The following is a 26,407-nucleotide window of genomic DNA, read 5'->3' as shown; positions in this document are numbered from 1 at the left end:
ACTTGTGTATCAAGAAGAGTAACTTGTCATGTTTTGTGGCAGCAGCAGAGGTGAAATTTAATTGCTTAGCAAAATAAATTTTTCCCCTTCTGAATGTCCCAACAGGAGCGATACCACAATGGGTGGCTAGTCTTGAGACAGCCAGGTTGAGAAACCAGTGGAACCATTACCTGTGGGACTGTTGGGAAGAGGAGGAAGATCCCTGCAGAGCAGGAGTCTGTGTGGACGCTGAGCTGCTCTGAAGGCAGATTAGCTCAGATGAGCCGAGACCAGAACAATACAAAACTAAAGTTTTCCTGGAATAAAACCCAGAATCTTAACTTGGAATTCAAAGCAAATAGGTCAGAAGGAATAGATAATGATGATGTGCACATAACTCTCCCCACCCCCATCTTTGCAGGGATGTCTTTGGTTATCATTAATTCAGTGACTTTGTGTTGCAGGAAAGCTGACTTGGCTGCCCGAGTCTCAAAAATGTTTTCTCCACCTCCTCTGAGGCCTGCCTGGCTGCTTTCTGCTTTTCCTTGCAGTTTCGGAGAGGCTTCTAGCAGTGTGCCCCAGCTCTGTCATCTTCCCTTCTCCCTTAAACAGGCTCAGTAGCTCCCTAAAGAAAGGAACAATCTTCTGCCAAGGGTTTCCTACCTTCGTCCTGTGTTTTTTAATATAATTGTGAGTAGGAGCATATTAGAAATGGGGAGTGGGCTGGAGGCACCCTAGTAATTTTGGAGGGGATACCTGTAGGTTTAGATGGGTCTACTAGAAGCATCTTTAAGGCTTAACTTCTTCCATGCGTGTCATGGCAGCTGCACTGGAAGGGTGAAGTGTGCTTCTTCCCAGGAGTTGCTGATGAGCAGCCTTCTCAAGGTGTGGAAATGAGGTTTTTGAGAAAAATTAGAAATAACTGTGTTGCATTACACATCTCAGTGTTGTAAAAGATGTCCTGACAGAACAGGGACAGGCATTGACTTTGGAATGAAGACTAGTGGAAAGGGATGCAGAAGGTAGTAACTGAGGAGCCCTTACGAGGTGGTTGTATTTAGCCACCAGCCAGGAGCTCTGTGGGAATAACGTTACCCCCCTCTCATACCTTTACTCAGTAGCACTATTGATTTAAAAACCTGCATACAACTGCCTGGAACTGGTATTTTTATCACAATAGCTTGTTTTCACAGCAACTGTCGTTTGAGTTGCACGTGCAAATCACTTCATTCATGTTAGCCTAATTGAAATGTACGTGATCTTAGGGTAACGATGATCAGCAGCCGATGGAGTGGCTGCATAAGTTACATTTCTGCTGAGCTGTAGCAGCCTTACGTACTGAACTCTGCATGTAATTTTACCAGAACTTTCTCTGATGGCAAAGTGGCTTTAGTTTTGTTGCAACGCAGTTGTTGGCTGCTGCACCCTGAACTGTACATGTATATCTGTTTGGTGCTGTGCTGTTTGCTGCAGCACCAAATTCTCCAAGATTCAGGAATGCATCCAAACTAGGAACAATTGTAGGTGGTAAAGGTGGGGATCGCAGCTTTCTTCATATAGCTACACTCGAGCTATGTGTTGCAAGGTGTAAGCGTGTCCTGCTCCGAGATCTGTGTGCTTCATGGAGCTAAAACAGGCTTTGCCCATGCTTCAGCTGATGAGCAGCGTTTCGCAGATGCTCACATTATGAGTAGGACTGCAGAGATTGTTCAGGTCTGCTGAAATCTGCCCTTGCCGTACCAGCAAGAGCCGTACTATGCCGTGATCGTGTTATCGGTTGGTTGTCTTGCTCATAGGCGCAGCAGAAGGCAATATGTCCCAGGATGGTAGGTGATGGAATTGGAAGTGAAAACTTCCTCTGGGTCCAGGGGACCTGTGGATCACTAATCACATTTAGTACAGCTGCAGGTTTTTCCTGAGATGAAATTCTTCCCAGGAATATTTTTAAAAAGCTTCAGCAAAGAAACAGGAGTCATTAATTATGACTGCATCAAAGCAGATTTGTGTTCGTGCAGTGGGCTTTTGCTAGTGCTACAACCCTCTGCACTGAGCTAACAGTTCTCTTCACCCAGTCTGTGGTGACTCCTCCACTGTTTCCCTTCCCCTGGCTCTGTCACACTCTGCTTCCAGTACCGATGATGACGATGTCTTTGCTGGCTCTATTCTAGGCTTCTAGAATAGTCTGAAAAAGCTGCCATCTGTCCCTGTCCCTTTTTAAATATTAACTTCATGAAGCTCTTGAAGCTACTTTGATTGCAGAGTGCTTTGATGTGTATGTGAAGTGTCAAGAGACCAGAGACTGTTATTTTTAATATACCTGTTAATGCAGTGTGTCTCCAGATGAGTCTGTTTTCCTTCTGACAGTGATATTGTCTATAGCAATGCTGCATGCTAACATCTGTTCAAACAAACGCTTGCTTCTGTCCCCACCACGGTATTCATCCAAGGCAAAGAGCTGTTGTGGATTCTTGCTTCATAACCCTAAAATTTTGTGCAGCGATGACAACAGCATCCAGAGAGTGACTTGAGAGTGGCTCGTGTGGCTGTGGGCTAAAGCAGCTCTCTTAGGGGACAGAGAGGGTAAGGTAGGGGATCTTTTTGAGGCTCCATTTCAAATTGCACTTGTTAGTATTGTAGTGGCAACTGTAGGTACGCTTTACACTGTTTATTTAGACACTCTCGGCTAGTTTGAATTGCTCCCTTTATTTAAAAAAGGGTGCTTTCATTTACTAGGTGGGTTGAAACCTCCACTTTCAGATATTTCAGCCCACTTACTCAAGAGAATACTCCTATTGTGGAGACTCAACAGGGCAACGAGTATTGGCAGGGAGGAGGAAAGTTGGCCAACTTCAGCTTCTAGGGGACCCTGTACAAAACCCAGAAGGCGTAGGCAGGAGACAGCACAGCGGGATCGAGAACATTCAACTTTTCAGCTTTGAGAAGCTGTTGGACAACTTAGAGTATGGTGAACAGGTCACTACAGTGTTGGCTGTTTCCCTGCTCGTCACTGCAGTGAAAGGTGAAGCTACGTAGGACTGTTTGTATTTGGGAAAACCACCTCAACCAGAGGACAGCACAAACTTCACTTAATGTATCGGTACTGTCCAGTAACTGTGTCTTGAGTGCAACGCTAAGGCCGGAGTGGAGCTCTGCAGCCAGGTCTGTGTGCTCTGGTGGGTACACGGAGTGCTCGGTAGGACATTATTCCTACAAGGGCCGTGACACTGTTTGCTTTTGCAGTTGCGTAATACAAACACTGAGTAAGATTCCTCAGCTCACAGTGCGTTGGCATTTCATGAATCCGAGGAAGAGAAGCAATTCTCATGGCTTCTAGGGACTGAATGTACTTCCTGACTAGGAATAGATAGGCTGGTAGCTACAGCAAGTGTGGAAGCAACGTGGAAGCAACAAAATTTTCTAGCTAAATTCTTATTGTTTAGTATATTCAGAAGTTGGGCTGTGTGAGTTTTAGCCCCCTAAGATTTTTATTTATTTTTAATCCAGATCATTTACTTCATGGTATTTACATTTAGGAAATTAATATGCTAAACTGCTTGGAAATGGGGGAAATATCCTATAATAAGTTCAAACTTAGCTTTGATGCTAATTGTGTCACCATGAATTATAGTTGCATGGAAGTCTGTTAGAAACACATGTAAAAACCCTTTTTACTCTTTCTTTTTAAGTAACTAACGGAGAAACTGCTGCATCCAGTGTGAGAATCTTCTGATATTTGAAATCTTAAAGTAGATTTCTGAGTTTCAGTAGCTGCAGTGTGCTACTTAAAAGTACAGCCACCTGATCTAGCCTTTTACTGCTACTTTAAAGCCTATAACTAAAGTTCTTTTTCTTAGTCCCTTGGCTGACGATGGCATAGATAAGTGACTTCTGACCCCTTCCTTGTGTATAATTCTGACATGTTTATGTATTTGTTTGTTCTAGCTTTTACAAAACTGATCACAGTAAATGGCCAAGAATATCATCTTCAGCTGGTTGACACTGCTGGCCAAGTAAGTCACCTTTCTTTCTTTGAATCTTTCTTCAGAGTTAAGACCACCGGTATTCATACTCCTGCAGAGCTAAGTTGGTAGTGACCATGCGTTCAAAGGTGAAGGTTAACCTAAATGATTCTGCCTTGTCGTTTAGTCACTGAGGAGCAATGTTTCTATAGCATTTATTTAAAGGCTTTGGTTTGTTGGTTTTTTTCCCCCCCCGTCTATTGAATGTATGTCTAAAAAAGTGAAGAAGGAACTGCTTTAACTCTGTACCAAAAGTTCGTAAGTAGCTTGCTTGCTGTTTACAGACTAAACTAGCAGTCTTGCTTTAGGTGGAAAATGTCACTTCAATAAATTCCATGGAGTTTTTCATGACTTTTTCCTATTTGTGTGCTCTAGCTACACCACCATGACTTTTATCCATGAAATAGTCGTGGGGAATAGACAGAAATGCATATAGGTCATACTTACCGGGCTAGCAATAAACTACTGCGGTTTGTTGACACTTTTACATGCTGGTTCATGTGTGCTTCTGAGCCTTTACGTAATGACAGGGAGCGCAGGAGACGGCAAACGCGTGGCCTGTAGCGTGGTCAGTAGCTTCATGAAGTGCAGGTGTTCATTATATAGTGCTGCTTGGCTGAACTTGCACTGCACGTCCCGTGCACGGGAGTGCTCTGTCTTTTGGAAGACTCTGTATTAGGAAAAAAAACAAACAAACAAACAAAAAAAAAACAAACACCCCCCCCCCCCCCCAAAAAAAAAAAAAACCAGAATAGGGGCTGTTAACCCCCTGTATTTTTATCCTAGACTTTTTATTGCTTAGATGATACTATGCCTTTGGGTTTTTCCAAACTAGGAGTACTGTTAAATAATGTTAGTGTTGTAAAATACGCTGCCAGCGCTTAAGACTTTAAAGCTGCAGGATGCTTGCTCATAGCTGGGAGACTATTCAGAAGGGTTGTAACCTTCTAGGTAATGTTTGATCGCTTTCTTGGAAGAGAGCTATGTGACTTAAGAATAACCATGCTGTATTTGCACGGTGTCAGCTTGTGGTGCTAATCAGCAACACGATATCCATTTATAATCTGTTGGAGGTGTCTGAAGTGATTAGAAACACAATACTGGCCACACGTTCTGGGGCGAGATTGTTTGATGGGGAATGTTCCGCAGAGGGGAGCGAGGCTGAGAGGTGGGCTGGCAGAGAAAGAAGTGTGAGCAGCGGCACAAGCTCCGTAGGTTTCACTCTGTGCCAACGTAACCGTGCTTGCCTACATCTGCAATTGTACCGTAGTGGTGAAAGTAAAATTTGTCTTTGAGGAAGAAATGGGCTTCTGGGAAGGCAGTGTAACTTCACTAGTAACATATCTCTATTGCTGAGGTTTATTTTCAGGGTTGATTTAATGTTACACAGTGCTGTAAAACCAAAATAACTTCTTTCCCAGCCTGTGGTTATTTTCAGATTTGATTCTTCTTATGAATGACTTGAACTTTGAGTTCTGGCTCACTGGGTTGGAGGGGAGAGATGATGTTGGGTTATGGAAGGTGTGGCTTGGACAGATTTCTTAAAGTCTGTCTTGCTTAATGATCCATAGGGAGTCCTCGTGTATACAGCATAGCAAGGATTATACTGTAGGTTTGCTACATACTTGAAAATTTGGCTGTGACTTGAAAAGTTTGTAGCTACGTTGTTTAATCACTTGGCAAAGTTCTTAATTTGGCCCAGGAGTTCCAGGAAGCATAGCAGCTTTTCGTCCTCTATCCAACAAGCTAAAAATTAAGTAACGCATTAGAAACAGTTGAGGTTATGGCACTTACTTTTCTTGGTATTGCTCTTGTGTTCTGTGCCTCTTAACCTTTCATGGTTATCTGTTCAGATTTGCGTAGTTCAGTTAAACAAGAGTCTTGGTACAGGATCAGAGAAGAGGAGTGCAAAAGGAAATCTTACCTAACACCAAATTCCGGCTGGGGCAATCCTGAGAAATTCCGGGTAAAGTCAAACAACTGCAGAGTTGCACTTTCACCGGTTTTACACGCAGACTAGCTCAGATCCCTTCTGTATTGACTTTGGGATTACAGGGCCAACTGAAGTGGCAGTTTGGCATTTCAGTGAAGATGGGGGAGGGCTGCCCTCAGCGTGTAGCAATAAAGGCAAATAAGGGCATCTTTTGTCAAGTGTTACTCTTTCAAACTTTTTTGGCTGAATCTGTGAAGTTGATTTATAAAGGGTTTTTCCTCATTTGCCAGTTAAGGAAGTTTGATTCCTTTTGGCTGTCTAGATTTAAGCTGCGTAATTGCACTGTTCCATCTGTTCAGTCATGACAATATACAGAGAGGTTATGTGATCTTAAGCTAAAATTAACATCTTAAGAAGCATAGGTTCAAAAATTTGAGAACTCGTACATTAAGAATTATGGCTCTTGTCAAAGTGGAAATGTTTCCTGGAAATATCTATTAGAGCAATTTTGATTTTTAACATGGTATTCACAGTATTTGCGCTGCGTTACCTGTAATATGTCAGTTTGTTTCATTTACCTGTGTGGTCAGTTCCTTTTCTACAGTGGTAATAAATTCGGTGATTGAGTTTCTGGTATTCTGTTTTTGGTGTGTTTGTTTTTTTGTTGTTTGTTTTTATTTTTTAATTAAACACTTGCTTTATGACTAGAAGTTTACATTATACAACTAATAACTATATTTCTTGCATCTGTAGTTGATCAACATTAGTTAGGAAGCCACAGTTATTCACTTCCGAACAGATCCCTTAGGTAATTTAGATGTGATCAGCATCACTTGAAATTATGAACTGCTAGATCCTGTCGTCAGCTGTTGAAACTAGGAATTTGAAATGTATCACTGGCAAGATAAGAGGCATAATTGCTAATTAGTGGTAGGACAGAGTGGATGTTTTGTACTAATACAAATTGATAATTAAGCAGGATAAGAGGATTGGGAGTAGCTTTAGCTGATCCATAGTCTTAGAGGGAATAAACCAAAAAAGCTGTAGCTTAAATTTTAGAATATACAGACTGACTCAGCCTTCTGTTAATTTGGTGAAGATTCCACATCTGACATTATGATGAAAAAATGTCTGACGTTATGATGAAAATTTGGAAAGCACTAGCTACACAAAATGGCCCTGCACCTCATGTCTTAAAAACATAACCAACTTACCTGATGGTGATCTGCTAACATCAAGTTCTGAACTGTGGCAGTAAGTAATTTTAAATGCAATGTTTCTTCTACAGGATGAATACTCCATATTTCCTCAGACGTACTCCATAGACATCAATGGCTACATTCTTGTTTATTCAGTCACGTCAATAAAAAGGTAGTAAAATTTGTTGTGTTCTTCTGGTTCAGATATTAACCAGATATATTCTGGGTTCAGCTCCTGCCTCTGCTATGTTTTATGTGTTTAATTCATTCAATTTCTCTTTCCCTTAGAAGTATAATGGAAATTAAAATACATGTTTTTTCAGAAACTTCCCCTCAGGTCCAAATGTCACAGACACATTGCAGACTAATATGCACATGTAAGAGTTGAGACAGTGCTGAAATACATTGTTTTGAGGTGTAAGTAAAAGTACATAGAATGATTTGAGGAATAAGTGAAGTTCATTGTTCTAGCATCAGATACAAAGGCAGACTTAAATATGAACCTAAAGGGCACAGCACATTTATGTGAAGTACCCAATTAGCTACTAGATTGGTCCCTCAGCCTCAGTACTGAGATTTCTTTGGCTTTTTTCTGGGATTGTTCTGGTTAACCATTAGAAATTTTCACATAAATAGCAATATATGAGTTTTGGCCTGTAGACTCTCTCTTTGAGGTACTGCAGCAAATAATCTTACATGAAAATTTTCCCAGAGTATCTATTTTGTCGTTGCCATTAGCTGTCCATTCTGACATGAGGACAGAGTCCATCATAGCTGGAGTAATTTACTTGCAAGACGCATCTCAGCCTTCATAAGGCTTTGTCATCTTCTGTTGTTTTGCCCCTTCCTCTGGTTGTCTTGCTTTGTTTAAATACTGGACATTCATGAATAGATGTTAATTTTGTAGTATTGTACAGCATCTTTGTTATGACAGCCAAAACAATACTATTTTCTTAAATTTTTGTTTGAGTAAGACGATTAAGAACTTAGACCTTTCACTCTCAGCAAGTAGAAGAGAAGTTGATGCTTCCCTTCTACTTGCAAGGAAGCTGATAAGCTTTTTACAAGTGCTGAAGCATTCCACGTCTTTTCCTCTGAACCAAACAAAACTGGTCATCTCAGGTACTCTTTAGTAGACCATCATAAAATATAGGTAAAACAACTTACCTGTTGGTTCTCCTGTGCTTCTCAAAGAAGGGGTATGGTCTGGTTGTGTTGCTTGCGAGGTCTTTAACGTTGAACAGATTTTCAGTCCTTCGTTCTTGGTTTTCACCTTTAGTTCTGAAGTAGTGAAGGTCAAGCTCACGTGATCTGGAGGAAATGCAACAGATGTTAGGCCTTCATGTGTGTCTAGAGATTACCTAACTCTTTTTTCCTTTTTTTTTTTTTTTTTATGAGAGGTTCAGTGTTGGTGCTGAGTAATTTGCATGAAATAGGAGTTAGTATTCTCAGCTTTAAGTAGACAAACCTCCACTCCTAAAGTGAACAGAAGAATGTTCATTGCTAAGTGGTACTGTGAGGACAACAACATCTTTGACTAAAATCAATGTAGATCGCTTGGAGGCTTCTGCAGCTTGTGCTGTTCCCTGGTTAGCAGCTAAAGAAAGGACTTGTTCTTTTTCAGCTACTCCAGTTGTTGCCTCATGATGTCTTGAGCTTAGCAGCACAGATGAAGAAATGAAAATCTGGTTTCTGTGGTAGCGTTCAATCAGTTAAAACAAACCAAATTATGGTCAAAATACTAACAGAACAAGGTATGTTAAGACTGTAGGTAGATAGTCTTTTCATCAGTATTTTAGTCATGATCAATTTATTCCAAAGTTTTTGGTTCTTCCTTTAAATTTCAAAGTACCAATGATCCTGTCTTGTTCAATTCCTTGTGTTCTGTATCAAGACAGTGTTTAGGCAATGTGAAAGATCTTCCCCAATACTTCGCGTAGATGACTTGCCCAGGCATTTAAATTACCATCACCATCTGTCTTGACTTCTGTCGAAGTGCGTATATTGATCCGAGCATTGATCCAGCAGGGGTGAGAGCTTTGACAGCAAACTTAATAGAAGTGCCCTTTTAAAATTATCATCCTCCCTGCTAACCTCCAGTGGGAAGTTTAAATGGGACTTGAGTAGAAGCTGGCGCCCTGCATTTTTCATATTCCCAGGCTCTCAGCAGCAAGGTTTCTGGAAGGCTTTTACTCTAAAGCAGCTTAATTAAATTCCAATTTAGTATCTTGCTTGGTACCATGATCTTGTGTAACACATTTATCTGACAGCTAGTAACTTTTTTGTTGTGTTTCACACATTGAGCGGTTTGCTGTAACCCTGTTTGCTTGACAGAACTGTAAGAGACTTCTTATGGTCTCCAAATCTCTTGCTGTTTCGTGACTTGATGTGATGATGCCCTTTTTTGATTGGTCAATCTCTGTCTTAAAGTGTGTCCCAGCTCCTTCTAGACTTACTAATTTGGAAAGCTTTCTAGAACATTAAATTAATCTGATCAAGTCAGTTTCATTCCTGGCAGTTGTTAGTTGTTAGCAACTTCTTTCTGTGTCAGAACTGTCTTTGAGTTTAAATAGCACTTCTCTTTTGGTTTCCACCTTGATCTGTTAACAAAGATCATAAATCATAGGATGGTTTAGGTTGGAGGGGACCTTGAAGATCGAGTTCCAATCCCCCTGCCATGGGCAGGGACACCTCCTACTAGACCAGGTTGCTCAAAGCCCTATCCAATGTGCCCTTAAACGCCTCCAGGGATGGAGGTATTCAAGATCAATTGTTTATTTGTAGTATTTTTACTAAAAACTGAGCTCATGTGCTATCCTAGGCAAGCAGATAGGTACACAGAATTGGCAAGTGAAGAGCCCAAGTTGAACAAGAACGCTTTGCGGCATTGTGCGCTGGCGACTCCTCACCTGAGGTTCCAGGCTGCTGTGCCGTGGCATGGCGTTTATTCTGGCTATTCCGGAAACAACATGCCTAATAGTAGCAAGGAAACAGTGATTGTACTGTGTTAGTGATTCAGTTATCCTGTGGCTAGTGTGCTAGATCTTTCCTGTTGCTTCAGACTGAGAAACAGTTTTGTGGTCTGTAGCAGATTTGTTTTTGTAGTATTTTTATTCTTCTGTCAGTTTGCAGGGTCAGCGATGTGTAGCAATACCTCTCAACTTTGTCACAACCAAACTCCATTTAACTCTTATTTTTGGAATAATTGTAAGAATGAAAGTCCAAGACAAGTTCTCAAGACCAGAATTTCACTAATACCTTTTTGTAACTCTGAAGTCCTTTCATTGCTTCCACATTTTTATGTAATTTGTAGTATTGTACTTGAGTTAGTAACAATAAGTTTATTTGAGTTACTAATAATAAGTTGTGCCAGACCAAGTTGCGCTTTTGGTGCGAAGAGCTCGGTTTCTTGGTAGGGTGTATTAAAACTATTAGCTGAACATGGAGAAGTATTGTGTCCTACTCAGTCTCGAAAATTATTGCTGAAGTCATCCAAATTGACCTACTTGACAGAAAATCCTTCTTAAATATGGTAGCGTTTATTGTTCCAGAAGTGAGAAGTTTTAATGATTCAGATAGCTTGAATAGTGTTTTTAGGCACCGGTTCTTTGAGAGCTCCGAGTTGGAAGTGGTTTTGAGTGCTGCTCTATTTCTAAGAGTTACGATTCTCATTGAAATGCAGTGCAAGTCAAGGCACTGCCTGTAGCTAACATCCTTGGAAGCTGGAAAAGCTTCGGTCACTTTTTTGTTCTCTAGTTGTGTGTCTCATCCATGAGCCCGTGCCTGTCTCTTAAAACAAATCTGAATTGTGCACGTCATGTACCAGCATTTTTTCTGTAATGTGATTAGAGGAGCACAACACCTGCTCTTCAACCCCATTTATAGCATATTCTCAACAGTACTAAATGTCAAATGCAGTGGATTTTTAGTGAGGTTTTTGGCTTCCTGGTATTTCACAGTACTGCTTCTTATCTCCCGTCACCCAAACTTCACGTACATGGTAAGTGAACAGACAACAAGTATTTGAATAACCACTGTTTCAATACCATCACGCAGATCAGTTTACTCACTTTCCATAGAACATTAGAATTCAGGCTTCTTTTGGCTTTCACATAAGTAAAACTAAAGAATTCTATATGAGCTAAGTGTTCTTAAAATAATGTGTTCTTTCAAGATGGAGTGTGCTTAACTGAGTAATTTTTCTTTGAAACTGCTTTAATTTGCCATGCTCGTCCAGGCTTGTTGGACTCAAGCAGTTAAATTACTGCAGATACAAACCAGATGAGAGGTGGGAGGGGCTTTTAAGTGATTCTGTTAGATGCATCGGTCCTGGGTAATGTAATTTATTTCTGCAAATGGTTGTAACTGGGGAGGCTATAATGGTAGGCGTAGACTAGTCTTCACTGCTTCTGGGACCGTTTTGTCTGTTGTACACAAATCGGTAAGACTTTCAGCATCTTTGTAGTTCTGCCACTATACGTAGAGTAAGTTTTAAACACAGCAACCTACATATGCATTTAATTGCTTGTGTATTGGGTATTAAGGATAAACATCGGAGTGCATGTGTGACTTCATCCCTTTATTTTGCAGTTTTGAAGTGATAAAAGTTATCCATGGCAAGTTATTGGATATGGTGGGAAAAGTCCAGTAAGTAGTGACACTTTCATCTCATTTCATTGCAGGCATGTTACTAGTACTTTGTTCAGTATACTGTAACTGTTCTGAAGTTCTGAACTTTCTTTCACAGAATACCCATTATGCTGGTTGGAAATAAAAAAGACCTGCATATGGAACGGTATGTGAACTCCAGTATGTGTGAAATGCAAGACAGCAGCCGGCATTCCTGTGGCTGCAATGAGCTAGTTTTGTTCTTGGCTTTCCGTAACTAAAAATCAAATTGGAGGTTAAAATAAGGTACTGGCAAAGGAATTGTGTCCAGAATGTGAACTAGGAGCCGTGAACTTCTGTTGTAATGTTGACTTTTGCTACAAGGTTCCAGGGATGGTCATTTAACACTCTGGGTCTTCAGGGTTTTTTTTGAAAACAAGTAACAGAAGAGTAATTTCACAACTGTAAAATACCAGATGATACTACAGATTATGAAAACAAAGCAATACTTTGGGACAACTGCTCTTCTGGGTCGTATAGCAGTTTTACCTGGCCCAGTAGTGTATTTCATTGCAGCCAAAAGCAAATGCTCTGGATCAGACTTCACAAAACATTCCTATTACATGCATTTATGTGCTTCAGTACTCTGAGCTCCTTCCTGATGTATCAAATTCCAATTCTTTTGCAAGTTATAAAGAAAAGTATTTTTTTTCCTTTGGTCAGGGTGATCAGCTATGAAGAAGGGAAAGCTTTAGCAGAATCCTGGAATGCGGCTTTCTTGGAATCTTCTGCTAAAGAAAATCAGGTAACGGATTTAAGATTCACTTTATTTGAATAGCAATGTAATGGAATGACTCATAGTTTCACTTAATAAAGGAAGCGAAAATATTTGCTTGTACTCTACAGATATTTTGTGTAGATGGTTGGAAACAAAATGGCTGTTTGCATTCAGGTTTATATATACAAGATTTTCCATCTGACTGTAAATGGAAGGAGGAAGTGAAGAACTGAAAGTTAAGCTTCACCGAACATAGCAGAACACTTAATGACAAACTAAAACTCAAATCCTTGTGGTGGATGGAACAGGGTCTGTGATCTGCTGCAGTTACCTTAAATAGGAGGTCACTGTGATTGCAGAGGAGTGAGTTGGTATAAGGCGATGAACCTCACATTTTAAGGTGCTAGGCAAGGCTCGGTTTCTCTAATGTGGGGAATAATTGTTTTCTGGGTCCTTGGGGGGGGTGCAAACAGAAAAATGTTAGAATACAGCAGAGGCTGTCGGACACTGTGCGATACAGCCGTCAGTGAAGTTGCACAATCTGACACAATACAACCAGCACGCATTTACACTAATTGGTTTCTTATCACAGAAAGAAAGTGTTTAATTAAATGTTAAATAGCATCTTATTCTTGGTTGCTCTAACTAACTTTCTTTTAAAATGCCTCCTAAATTTGTTCTGGTATTTGAATTTATTCCTGTGGCTATTAATAATACTTTGTCATTGATTTGACACCTTACGTGTCTAAGGTACAAGAGCCTCCTACTTTGGCCTTGAAGTAATGGATAACTGCTGCGCACTGGGGGTGTGTGTCTCTTTTTCCTCTGTTCCCCGTGCCCCCTCCCCCCTTTCTATTTTTTCCCCTGTAGGTCTCAACAGCATCAAAGCTTTTGCTTTTTGAAAATATAGACATATGATAAGTTCAAAAGGACATTGTCGGGCTTATTTTAAACGAATTAGCCCTTATGCAGAATAAATACTCACATTGTCTCATTTAACCAAGGATATCACACCCTTGGCCTCCTTGGTAACGTTAGCACAATCAAGAGGGCAATCCTCTAGCTAGGACAGGGCCTGTTTAAGCAGCCTTTCTTTCCCTCTCCCCCATCCCCAAAAGCAAAACGAATAGCTTCTGTCCAGTGTCTGTTGTCAACAGTTCTTCAAGTTACTTGAGTAAAGTTGGATTTTCTCTGGAAGAAAAACTTGGAATTTTTTTTTTTTCCCCCTCCGGATTTGGAGCACTTGGAGTTAGTTTATCAGTACTTCTGTTTCTGGCTAAGATTTTCATTAACCTGTCAAAATAGGGCATGATGAAAGCATGAAATTTCTCAATATCTTCTCTGTACTGCTGGAGATCTTCAAATGCATACCCAAGGAAACTAAATTGACAGTGTAAAGAATAAACCAGTTAAAAGCACCCGATTTCCCCCCCCTCCCCCTTTACTTTAAACAACTTAATACTTCTGGAATAGTCAGAGCTATTGCCTGTTCTCTTTTTCTTTTGGCATATGTTCGCAATGCATAACAGTGTAGCGATTCATATCTAGCAGAATATCTTACTGATAACTTTTCTGAAGTTTGTATTGTTCTCGGTTCAAGAAAAAAAAAGTTGGGTATATTTATGCAAAGCAGTGACAAGCTTTATATGATACTTGGCATGTCTTGCATATTAAATTGCTGCACGAACAAAGTCCCATTGACTGCCACGTATTTGTGTCTGTTTCTTAGTCTCAGACTGTCTGTATTAAGTTATGCTGCCAGCATATATATATATATATATATAAAACATAGCAAACTTCGTAGCCTCCAGGGAAATCGGAATGGCAATTGTATGTCAAATACTCAAAATTCTGTAGTCCTGTACAAATCCCACAAAAAAATCAGAAGTTGTGTTTATTCTTGCTCTCAAAGGTGTTCTTACCAGGTCTTCCTTCCAGCAGGATCCTTCAGAATAGCAATCGCAGGTCACTGTAGATTCTCTCCCTCTGGATTTAAACACAGGTTGTTAGAAACAGGTCCTTGAACACAATTCCTCCTTCATGCCTCTTGCATAATACACTGGGTAAATTTGTGAAGTTTGAGATCATAATGTCACTTCTGAGATGGGTGCCCACAGCACGTGACCATCTTTCAGGCTCTCTGCCGTGCTTCCTTTGGAGGCTTGGGATGCGCAGAAGAAAGCATGAAGGAGCCCAAAACTGGCTGTAGTCTTTTCACAAATGGTTGTAGAATGTGGAGTCCAGAGCTGTGAGGCGCTAGGGGGAACAGGAGGCACCAGGCATTGTAGCATCCATCCCTTCCTATGAGTTAAGACAAGGAGCACTTCTGAACTCATGTTTTGTTTTTTTTTCCTCCAAATCCTAATTTTACAGAATTGAAACAGCTGATACATAGACCTCTCTCAAGACGGGATATTGTCTCTTGCTCTGAAACTGCCTCTGATTTGGAGGGGGGAGGGGTTTATTTTGAACTTAGTAGCAGGGTGTGTTGTCATTCTCCGGGTACTGAGTGTTCACCTTACATAAGTCAACATTACTGGAAAAAGAAGTCTGTCGGCACTTTTGTTTGGGGGTTCATACAAATCACCACCTGTAGTGGCTTGGTACAGCACATGTAACTTGCCTATCAAGATTAAGACTGAACTCCTTCCAAAACTGCTTCAGATTCTGTTTGCTTTACAGAAAGCTAATTTGATGCTTAAAGGGATGAGCTGGACTGGATTGGGAATTTAGAGCTTAAGAACTTCAGCAGAGAGCTCAAACCTTCCGGACTGGGGTGAAGTCTGTTAATCCTTTCTCTCTGCAACCTAGCCATCTGTGTTTGGTGGATGTGGAGCAAAAGTATGACAATTTCTAATATGCTGGTGTGAAATTGGTTTTGTACACGATGTTCTTCGCAGCAGCGAGGAGAATAGGTCTCCTTGCTACAGAGGTTGAACCAAACTCAATCAGTTATGTGGTCTATCCTTTGTAACAGCTCTGTTTGCAGGAACTGCTGAAAGCAGAGAAGGTACTCTCTAGAACGGGTTCCGAGAGCGAATGCTCCTTCTTCCTGTACAAGGGGGTGGGAGAGCATTGACTCTTCTTCCTTCCTGCTTTGGGCAAAAATAAAATCCTTTTTGGAGCATCTATGAGAGTCCTAGGAGCATATCCCTACTATACTGGGCAACTGAAATAGTTCTACAGATTACCTTCAACAAACTAGACCTATTTTGCTAGGAGTTATCAAAAGATACCATGTTCCAGAAATGGCGTGACTTTGAATAGATGGAAAACAACAGAGACAAAGATCAAAGCTGTGGTGTTGATAAATGGTAGCGGCTGGCAAGAGTTCTTGAGGTCAGATATATTTGAGGCTATGGATCAGCTCCTCCAGACAAGGGAGACCTGGTAGGACTTTTGGGAGAGCCTGCGTATCAGCAACACATCGGTCATCTAGGGAAATCCTTGGGCTTTGAGAAGGCAATTCTGAGACTCAATGGAAAAGACCTCCTTTAGATTGCTGTTGGTCTATTATTGTCATATCTTCTCAAGCTCCTTAATTATTACCAGATACGTTGAACTGCTTTGGCCGGCTTCAGGAGCTTTCAGCCTTTCTTGTGGAATTCCCTACTTTGTTTCACCGAAGCCATAGTATAGTGCTTCACCTTAATCCCAGTACAATAAATTGGTGACTGTTTGAAATACAACCAGAAACTAAATTGGTCTTAAACCCAGTTGAAACTGGGAGCCAACTTTTACTTGAAGAATTTAGGGAGTAATGAGCAGCCAAATTGTGTTCATCCAGTTATGCAAAATCCATTAGATAAACTTTGTTTTAGAAGGGGTGAGGTAGTAGCAGAAGTTTACTGCTCGCCAAAATGGAGCTCTGTTAAAGGGCAATTGTTTGGGCATTGTTTCTTTTTCAAGAGCAACTTCATCTTCAAGCTCAGAGGATGCAGTGCTCAGTAAATGCTCCAGAGAGCGGTTTGGGATCTCAGCCCCTCTTCAGGCATCTGACGTGTTTAACTGGGAGAGTGTTTGTGCTGGTGAAGGATGGGGGAAAACACCTCTCTTCCTTTACCTGACTATTATTCAAGTTCCTTTGCCCAGTTCTGTGCCAAGATAAACTATCACTATGAGCAGTTGAGTTTGTTGAGTTTCCTCTTTCAAAGTTTCACCGTTTCCTCTTTGAAATAATAAAACAGTTGCATAGTTGAAAAATACAGTCTACCGAAGGATGACTCCAGCGGCTGTGGGCTGGATTTGGGTGTTTGCGCCTTCCAGCGCTGGCTCCTGGCATCGACTCGTGCAGAGAGGATTGCACCTCCCGAGCTGGCCGTCCCGCTCGCACCGAGGGGCGCTTCTGCAGAAGCAGTTGAGCCTCTCGTGCCTCTTGCACGGTGCTGAGCTCTCTAGGCAGCGTGCCTTGCCCAGGCTGACATCTATTTCGTTTCCTTGGGGGGGGGGAGGCAGAAGAAAGCCAGATGGCTTTCTGTAGGCTAGGTGTGACCCACATTCTGTAATTGGGCCATATGGAGACAAATGCATATAAAGTCTGGCTGTGTTCTTTATTCCTTGTCACAGAACGCAACTTTCTGCATTGTTTAAAAGCTCATTCTAAAATTCTTCCGCATATTTGGCCTGAATTACAAATTCCTAAGTGTTAACTGTAGGACAGTGCTTAAACCTTCTCAGTGAATACGTTTTCTGTGAAATGAATTAACAAGCCCTGTGAACTCCTACGTCTTAGTATTTCAAACAGCACGTCTTTGACAGAATGTACAGCTTCGTGGTTGACAGAGTAAGTTGTGGAGGTTTTTTTTAATAGATGCTTTGAAGCAGAGGTATAAAGAACTTCCGCATTAAAATGAAACCATTGAAAATGTCAGCTCTAAGTAGGGAAACGTCGCAGTGTATTTGTAAATCAGTATATCCCCAAGTTTTGATTAAGGGAAACTCTTCATTAGTGACACCAGTTTGATAGCAATCGCAGTCCTGACCATAGTTCTAGAACCTAATTTGCCCAGGAAATGCATAGTACTGGGCTAATGAGCCACTTCTGTCAGTCAGTGGGGATTGTATGGAAACTTTGTTATATGGAGGAATACTCTATTTCCAGCTGATGAAGTATCTTAAATAGTTCCAGAGATAGTACTGTGCCCAAATGGTGTAAATATGGGAAACTTCAACATTCAGTCTAATCTTGTTAAGATTGCTTTAAGATTGTTAGGGCTAATTTGGTCAATGGGATTAATTTGGAAGTGATCCAGTTAAGAATTATACCTTGTGGAGGCAGAAAAACATCTGTCGGGTCAGAACACAGTCATAAATCACCGGGTACTGATTAAAACCAACAAAACTCCCTTTTTATCTTATTCCATATTGTGCCTGCTTTTATATAATCAATATGCTTTCCTCCTTCAGGAGCGTATGCTTGGAATTCATGCAACGGGCGGCTAGAGGTTAGATAAACTTAAAATGCCATGTCTGAGATGATCAGGAGACCGTTTCCAAGTTGAAGATTCACGTGCTGAAGTACTGATCACATGGTGAATCTTCAACTTGAAAATACCATAGAGAAGAAAAGTACTTTAGAGTTGTCCTTGACTGTAGTATAGATTGTTTTATTCTTAAGTTACTTCTAGGCTGTTACTTCAGATGCTGCATGCTGTAGTTGTAGTTTCTGTGTATTCTGACGGAGGCCAGTGTACAATTTTGAGACCCTTAAAACTAAGTGAATCCTGAAAATAAGCGTAAGGTGTTTACTGCAAGTAGCATTCATGATGTTGTCCCAGACACCTTACTCTCCCCGTCTTTCAGTATCCTTGAAAACAAACAAAAACCCACCAAAACCCTAACTACACATAATCGAACTCTTCCATAAAATCTGCTGAATCACTCAAGTAGTTTGACATCCTTTCTTAGCGTCTCTGCTTCACTTAAACTTATTTTCATGGGAAACTGTGTCTTTCCATCCCAAGATTTTTAATTTGCACTCACTAGGATGTGTGCGTCTGGGGAAGCATCGCCCCTCCAAGCCCGTGCACTGCGTTTCGGCGCCTGGAGCTTCGCTAGGGGAGAGCCTTTTTCACCAGACTGTTCTGTGTTCAGCGTGGAGGGGAGAGACTCGGTGGAGACCGAGCGGAGCTGAGAGCAGAACGAGCGACTCCTACTCTGAGAGCGCTCACTGCATTCCCTCTGAAGGAGAGAAGGGATCCGTAGTGCTGGTGTGGCTCGCGATTTTGTAGAGAAACTTTGTAATCCTATTGGTTCCATCCAGTAAGCTCAGATGTTTGTGTGAGCCCGACCGTGTTAGCAACAGCTATTCTATAATTCAAACTGTTTAAAATATAAACCCCTTTTCTCTCAGAAGGGCTTTTTCAAAGGATACTGCTCCATACTGGACGGTGGCTAGTTTGGCTTGTGTTTTCCCCTCGTGTTCTTTCTTGCACCGTGGCTAATGTTCGTCTTACCTATAGGTAAGATGAGAAAATCAAGAATATTGAAGTAACCCTCGTACTGGGCTGTGCAAAGTCAGTGTTTAGAGCTGAAAAACCTGCTGCCTTCTGGGATTACTTAGAATCCTAATGATTATTTAGAGGAAATGAATTGGTTTATTCTCCGGAGCAGCACAGCATCAAAGTCTTCTATGCAATCAGTCCCTCAGCACAAGCTTACTATGTAAAATAAAGCTGAATTACAGTTATTAGCTCTGTTGTGAGTATGGCTCGGTTTAAACTCGCCCTCCCTGCAGTGACAGAGAAAACGGTTGCGGATTGCTGTGGAGAAGGGGGTTACACTTTTCCAAAAGGTGGTGTTCAAAACTGAAATTACCGTATTTTGCCTCTTTGATTTGGGAATAAGTGTTGGACGGGCATTTATCTGTTGGTGTAGCCAGTAAAACTGCTAATTTGTGGTTTGTTTTTTTTTTTTCCCAGTAAGTGGGCAGTTTCTTCTTGCCTGCTAATCTTGCACTCTCTCTTTGCAGACTGCCGTTGATGTTTTTAAGAGGATAATTTTGGAGGCAGAAAAAATCGATGGGGCAGCTTCACAAGGGAAGTCTTCATGCTCAGTAATGTAATTCCACTGCAAAACCTGAAAACACTGGGAATACATTCTACCTGAAGAAGCAAAACTGCCCATTATCTTTAAGGATAAACTATGCTTCTTTTTTTTTTTTTTTTTTTAATTTTTTTTTTCTTCTGTTAACCTGAAAGATAAACAGTTGGTTTGGAGCCTTTCCCTTCAGATTATGTTAAACTCTGACTCCTGTGCAAATGGCTTCACTTCCATTTTCAAATTTTAAGCAATCATATTTTCAATTTATATATTGTATTTCTTAATATTATGACCAAGAATTTTACTGGCATTAATTTTTCAGTGTAGTTTGTTGGTTAGAATAATCATCAAAATGATGCATATTGTTACACTACTATTAACTAGGCTTGGATATCAGTGTTTCTTTGTGTTAAATGTATACTTGTAAATAAAATAGCTGCAAACCTTAAATGTTCTGTTTATAATTTTTTGTTGATTACTCCATATCAACTTTTTTTTTTTTGCGTGTATGAAAAATGTTCACCTGCTGACCTTAAGAGGAGGCGTGAGATCCTTGGAGCCAATGGATTGTTTGACTTATCCCTTGGGAAGCTGTTTGTGAGCAAACTAAACCGTTTTTGCCAGTAGAACCACCGGCTGGCCAAGTCGCTCAGCTGGGCGTCGTGCCAGCTCGGGGAAAGAAGGCACAAGTGACACCTTTGACGTGGAAGGGAATGTGTGGGTTTTCAGTCAGACAGCCTGTTTTTTGGGGGGTTTTGTTGTGTGGTTTTTTTTTTTTTTTTCGTCTGCAACTCTTAAGAGTGACGGAGTCAAGGGTCCGCAGAGCTGTCCCAAGCAAGGGGCTGGCGTACACCTGCACTACAGACTGTTCACGTGGACTTGTAACTCGGAATGCTGTCAGGATGGAGTGGATTTATCCAGGTCACGAGCGTAGACTTGCGAAGAAAACAAAAATGTCATTTTAAATAAATTGCACGTCCTGAACAAATCGATGTGGATTGTTTATCATGCGATTCCGTATTTTTGCATCTGGACAGCACTGGTAGAGGTGAGTGGTCTCCTGGCCCCTGACCTTGCACAGCGTCAGGGGCACAGCGCAGCTCTGGGCAGCGTTCCCCTATAATCACTTGCAAGTTTTTGCTTAGCTTTTGGGCTAGAGGCTTAACGAGCCTTTATCTCTGAAATCTGGAAACAAACTACTTCAGCTATATATTTAAAAAAAAATGTGCGGTTGACCTACTTTGCATTTATAAACAAAACCCAAAACAACGACAAAAACAAACGAGGCTGATTTGGGGAACAGTTAATTAAATGAAATGTTTCTCATGCGTTTTCGTATCCATTTGAAAAATTAATTTCTGGCAGACGTAAAATGGAAGGGAAAGTTGCAATGTTTTTGCAACCAGAAGTAGCTTTTGCATTTCAGTCTGTGATAAAAGATAGAAATTCAAGCATCTCCATTTCTTGTACTGTGGTTCCCTTGTTTTATGCAGAAGATTGTCTAAACCCTCAATTAACGATGTATGTAGAAAAACTTACTGTTTTCTTTGGTCACCATGAGATTAACTGGCTTCTTGGCAAAAAAGTTGCCTTTTTTTCTTCTAACATTTAGGATATTTCCCAAAGTTTCTGAAAGCTCATTTCTGTTACTTGAATTTTCATACCCTGTGCCAAATACGGCTTCCGTAGGTGGACGATTGTCACACGCGATAGATCGCCGAAGATCAGCACAGTCAGGGGTGCTCGTTCTGGGAAACTGGTACACGCTTTCATTTCGGAACCAGACTGATCTGGGGCTGTGCAGTAGGTTTCCTTCACAAGAACCTGCGACACTGGAACGAGGGTGGTTTGGCTGATAATGAAGTTGCTGAGGATTTAGAAAATGATCTTCTGTGGGACTTGGGGCAGTATGCATCTGTTTGGTAGTATCCTTCATTGCCTAATCTTGAGGTGGTAGATGATGCGTGGCCGGAGTTGTTGGCATCGCATCCTGGACACAATGTCATGTGGGCTACAACAAAAGGTAAAAGTTGTAGAATACCAGAAACCTCAAAGACCACGTTTACTCTTTTTTTTTTTTTTTTGGTAAAATAGTGGCCTTGTGTACTGGTGATCAATCTAAAGCCTGAAATAGCCGCTGCGTTGGTGCTAAGGCTTTACAGGAGATGGGTGAGGAAATGTGCAACTTGATAGTGGTGGGGTCATCAAGGCCCTGCCTTCGGGGGTGAGGCTTTTCAGGAGGGCTTAAAGGCAAGTGCAGGTTCTCCGGATGATTTGCGAAGATGAGTTCTAAGGCTTGATGTACTCGGCACTGTGAAGCCCGTACTGCTCTTGCGTTTTCTGTAAGAGCTGAAGAATTGAATTCATCAACATACGTTGTTTCCTTTCTCCTACCACTGACTCATCCAGTAAGAAATGCAAATTACTCCCCTTGTCCAAGGCTTTCTCTGCTAATAAGATCTAGAGAGCAGCCATGTGCGATAGTCCTGCAGTTTTAATGAACTGTGTAGTGAAGCGTGGTCAGTGAACTATTTGTCCTTTGCAGTTTGGAGGTTTCAGTTGGCTTCTGGGGATGGCGCCTTCCAGCAGCAGGAGTCCAGTGGGGGCTGGGGCAGCCTCCTGCTTCCGTATCCTCACTCAACAGCTGGCACGGGTTGGGCTCTTCACCGTGAGAGCCCGAAAATGGGGTGGTGGGCAATCTTGGAAGCCCTTATGTACAGAAGCAAGAAATCAGTATCTAGCAAAGTGCTGCTTGCCTGGAATTGATGAATTTGCGCAGCCTTCTCTGGCAGCTGCCCTGATCCTTCGGAGGCTTCTGGAGGATTGTGATAAATGGTGCACGGATTAAAAGGTAAGTCACAAAGGAGCTACGTTCTCTGGCCCAAGCTAGAAAAAGGTTGATACGCACTTAATGGGGCCCTGCCTTATTTGTAAGGGATGACTGTTGGCAAAGGGGAAAGTGCAAAGATCCTTTTCCTGTTGAGGAAACGAGCAATATTTAACTACCATAAGTCAAGTCAAATTCCCATCGGCTGGCATGGATTTAAAATCTATTGTTGGAAATGATTCCTGCCTTGCTGGTGCTCCTGTCCAGCTCCATGCTTTGCTGTGCGAATACTGAGAAAAACCTCTCCGTATCCTGAGCTCAAGAGACTGCGCCGCCCGTGTCCCCGTCTGCCGCGCACGAGAGTGCGGAGGACCAGAGGGTAGATGGGGCAGGAACGGAGGATGGACTGCAGGCGGAAAGTGGATACGTGATCCTTCTTTTTCCTCTTGTTCTCGTTTCTATGCATAGCAAAGTTTATCCCTGCTTGATTAACTCCGCGATGGGGAGGGCTTGGAGGCAGTCTGCTTTGGGTCTGTGGAGTCTTCTGCCTAATGTTTCTTCCCAGCTTCTGGAAGGGGTTGGTGAATACACGCTGGAGAAGGAAAAAAAGCTTAAAAACGAGGTTTTACTGCTCCTTTGTGTCCTCGGTAGTTGTGTTGCGGTATCTGGACCAGGAAGCCCTATGTTGTTCGTCAACCGAGGGCAGAGAAGCGTGGGCTGAAATTGGACTTCGCTGAGGAAGTTCTCACAGCGTTGGAGGCAACGGTGAAGACTTGGGGCTGCCCGTTTTCTAGCTTCTGTCAACTGAGAAGTTTCTACCTCCAAACTTGCACCCTGGAAGCGATAATGGACAACTTTTGCAGTTCCTGTTGCTTCTGGCACAGGTGAGCGTGAAACACCCAGCTGGGTCTGTCCCACCTCGCAGCAGTTTCCTTTGAAGTGGAAGAGGGGCAGCAGCCCGAGATGAGAAGGGCAGCCTGTGTCATGGTGCGTATGTCGTATTTTAACCTTCTTTAAAAGAAACGTGCAGTCTTACACCTTTGCTGCTAAAGAATTTGTGCTGCTGCTCCATGCAGATGTCACAGGCTGTGGTGCAGGCGGTGACGATGCACCGGGGTGTGCTGGGCTTATCCCGCTAATTAGCGCTGCTGTGCTGTAGCCTCTTGGGAAGGAGAAACCAACAGGTTCTAATTAGTCCTTATGTAATCAGTACTGTTCATCTTTTGAGCGTTTTGCTAATACTGACTAATCTTCACAACCTCATCTAATAAGGTTGGCATTACTCCCCTTTCACAGCTGGGGAGGGGGAGTGAGAACCCTCACACAGATGCCTTCAACTTGTTACGGGCACGACAGGAACGGGGCTAAATGGGTCTGAGCGAGGGCTGTCCTCAGCATCCAGCTTTTTCTTGGGTGTCCTTAGATTTCCCTACTGGAACCTTTCCTTTTTGAAATAAGATGAAAACTGCAAGGACTTCACCCAAAACCCTGAGCTTTCTGATGTTTTCCAAAAATGAGAAATCCAAGCTCTATCTCAGTCAGATAGAGGAGCTATGTGTGAGGAGCTGCACCAATACTGATCCTTACACAACAGTACTTGGAAAGCTTTTGCAGAATTTTTTCAATATCCATCTCTGCAATGCTGCAAATAAATATTTGGCTGAACCTGACCAGCAGGTCCCAACCTCAAGGCGAGGAGTTATTTTTCCTAGGAGGAATCTGGCCAGGTCTGAACCATCATTGCATGGCAGGGTTTGCTCAGGCATGAAGAGGTTTTTTGGAGTCTGTGCTCCACATGGGGCAAAGCAAGGTGTTGCATGGCTGGGGACGGGTGGTGGGTCAGGGTGTGGGATGGCCACCCGTGGTAGAGATGTTGCATAGACTCTTTGTGTTGGTGCATCTGAGATGAAGACAATGCGTTTGAGCCCAAGACCATCGCCTGGCACCTGATTCCCATTTCCAGCAACAGGTGATGTATTCTGCCAGTGAGGGTGTGGGTTGGAAGATGCTTTCTCTGTTTGAATGGTTTGCGGGGATGTCCTGCAGTTAGTGTAACCACCTTCCCCAGCAGCTCTGGGAGGCAGCACGTGGTGTACCCAGGCACTGGGAATGGGTTAATCACCAGTGGAAATTAGTGCTTTGGCAATGGGCATGAGGTGGGCTAGGTCTTAATTGAGCAACGTGAATTTAATACAGAAACTTTCCCTTGAGTCATAAGGATGGTTTCTCACTCTGTTGCTGCTCTGGAGTGGCCCACAAGACGTGCTTATCCTTTTCAGCGGTGAGCCAAAAAATTTTCCATGGGAAGGAGCTCAACCTGTGTCTGTTCCATAGTTAACCAGCTAGAAGCATCTCGTATGTGAGACGTGAAGAAATCTGTGAGCTTTTTTAAGCAAGATGGCCTTTTCAAAGCTGTGGATGTTTCTTGTGCTGGGTCTTAGGCTGCTTTGCAAATAGTAAAGAGCTCCTCCGGAAGCCGGAGTGTGGCCCTTTCAGAGGATGTGGTGCAACTCCTTGGCCGTTGCTGACTTCATGATTTGCATGGGGTTGTACTGGCCGTAGCAGGTACCTCTGAGTAGAATGTGAATCCTGCTCAGCCTCTGCTATGAAACATTGCTGTTAGCATTAGCGAGGTCACTCCCAAAGATTCCCCTCCAGGAGTCACGCGCTGCTCACTTGAGGAAATCTCTGCGTCACAGAAGGAGCGAGTTTGGTATCTTCCTACTGTAAGGTGGGTAGTTTGGGAGCATCCTTCTGCCAGCACCACCGAACACTGTAGATTATTGTGAGGCGAATTACTGTGCAGGATATGTGCGATGGCCAGTGTCTGCTGAGCTGCACGGAAACACCACCCCCATAAATCCTATATAACACCCCGTGGAAAGAGGTGGTGGCATCTGTCAGCTGCGTTTCGAAGGCTACCCAGCTTGGGCTTATTTGTGCCGACAGGACCTTGCTCGGAAACCCTTGGCACGTAATGGAAATTGCTTTGTAAGAGGACAAGAGCTGTGCCCACATCCTGTGTGTAGGTGGGATGCAGGGAGGAGAGTGGGAAGGCAGTTGGAACCACCACATTTATCCAGACAGCGTGTTTTGGTCCTAGATGACTGAGTTCTGGTTTCTAGTGTGGCCAGGTCTATCTATGAGACTGGTGTTGGCACCAATGGTGTCCCACAGCAGAGTCCTTTCTGACCTGGTTTTGTTGGGGATGTAACCGCAGGGTTACAATGGACCTGAAATCAACCTTGGCCATCTTGCGTGGTTGGGGTGTTTTGGTGTTCTCACCTGGACTCAGAGCAAATCGCCTCTGAGCACCTCGCTCTTTGGCACCCAGGGCAGGCAGGGATAGCACAGCCCGGAGCCCTCCCGGTGGATGTCAAGCTCGATTTCTCACTCCCTTTACACCAAAATGCTCAAAAAAAGTCTCAGACTTTTGGGTTTTGTCTGTTAAAGCCAAACGCTCAAACTTGTAAGTTCATGTCTCCGTTTCATCCTTTAAACAGCCGCAGCAGAGGAGAGCTGCCCACGATCCTGTTAGTTTGGGGCAGCACAGTCGGATGCAATCCCGCACCCGGGCACGAGCGGGAGGCGAGCTCTGCCCCAACATCCTGTGCCTGAAAGGTTGATAGTGGCCATGGGCTCCTCAAGCTGCTCTTCTACCTCCTCCATGGGCAGCCATTCTGTCCTTTGCAAGGAATGAGAAGTTGGGGTTTGCACTTGTTTGGTATTCTTTTTTTCCTGTCATCTTCCTTTTTCCTAGAGATGGGCCCTTTGTTGTTTCATATCTTTAACGTGGTTTCTCAAAGAAATGAGAATAAAGTTGTCACACCCTCTTTCCATCTCTCCTAAAATAGCTTTCGAACCTGCTGGACAACTTCTAACATATCTAACAGCCAGGCACAAGTCTCAGATACTTCAAGTTCCCGCAGATTTAATTAAAGCTCACATCTTAGGAGAAACAGGAAAGTCCCATCATGAGACAGCGCCGGAGGAAACCAGGCTTTTGTGGGTCCATAAAAACCT

The 26,407-nt window shown here is 42.5% G+C and overlaps 1 protein-coding gene across 2 annotated transcripts in view; it reads left to right on the top strand.

Annotated features, from left to right (window-relative positions):
- RHEB (Ras homolog, mTORC1 binding) overlaps positions 1-20,007 on the top strand; it is a 42,487-nt gene extending 22,480 nt beyond the window's left edge. Inside the window, exons 3-8 of one of the 2 annotated variants that reach the window (XM_082499600.1) lie at positions 3,922-3,989; positions 7,220-7,302; positions 11,721-11,777; positions 11,878-11,925; positions 12,462-12,543; positions 19,487-20,007. In XM_082499600.1, the coding sequence (XP_082355726.1) occupies positions 3,922-3,989; positions 7,220-7,302; positions 11,721-11,777; positions 11,878-11,925; positions 12,462-12,543; positions 19,487-19,579 (431 nt within the window). In that variant the 3' untranslated portion in view covers positions 19,580-20,007. The remainder of the gene's footprint in view (positions 1-3,921; positions 3,990-7,219; positions 7,303-11,720; positions 11,778-11,877; positions 11,926-12,461; positions 12,544-19,486) is intronic. The other variant, XM_082499601.1, reaches the window with a different exon arrangement.
- Positions 20,008-26,407: the final 6,400 nt, after the last annotated feature.

The sequence above is a fragment of the Vanellus vanellus genome, assembly GCF_965231255.1.
Source record: "Vanellus vanellus genome assembly, chromosome: 2".
Lineage (NCBI taxonomy): Eukaryota > Metazoa > Chordata > Aves > Charadriiformes > Charadriidae > Vanellus > Vanellus vanellus.
Note: the sequence above shows the minus strand (reverse complement) of the source record. Positions and strands in the feature narration are given on the sequence as shown.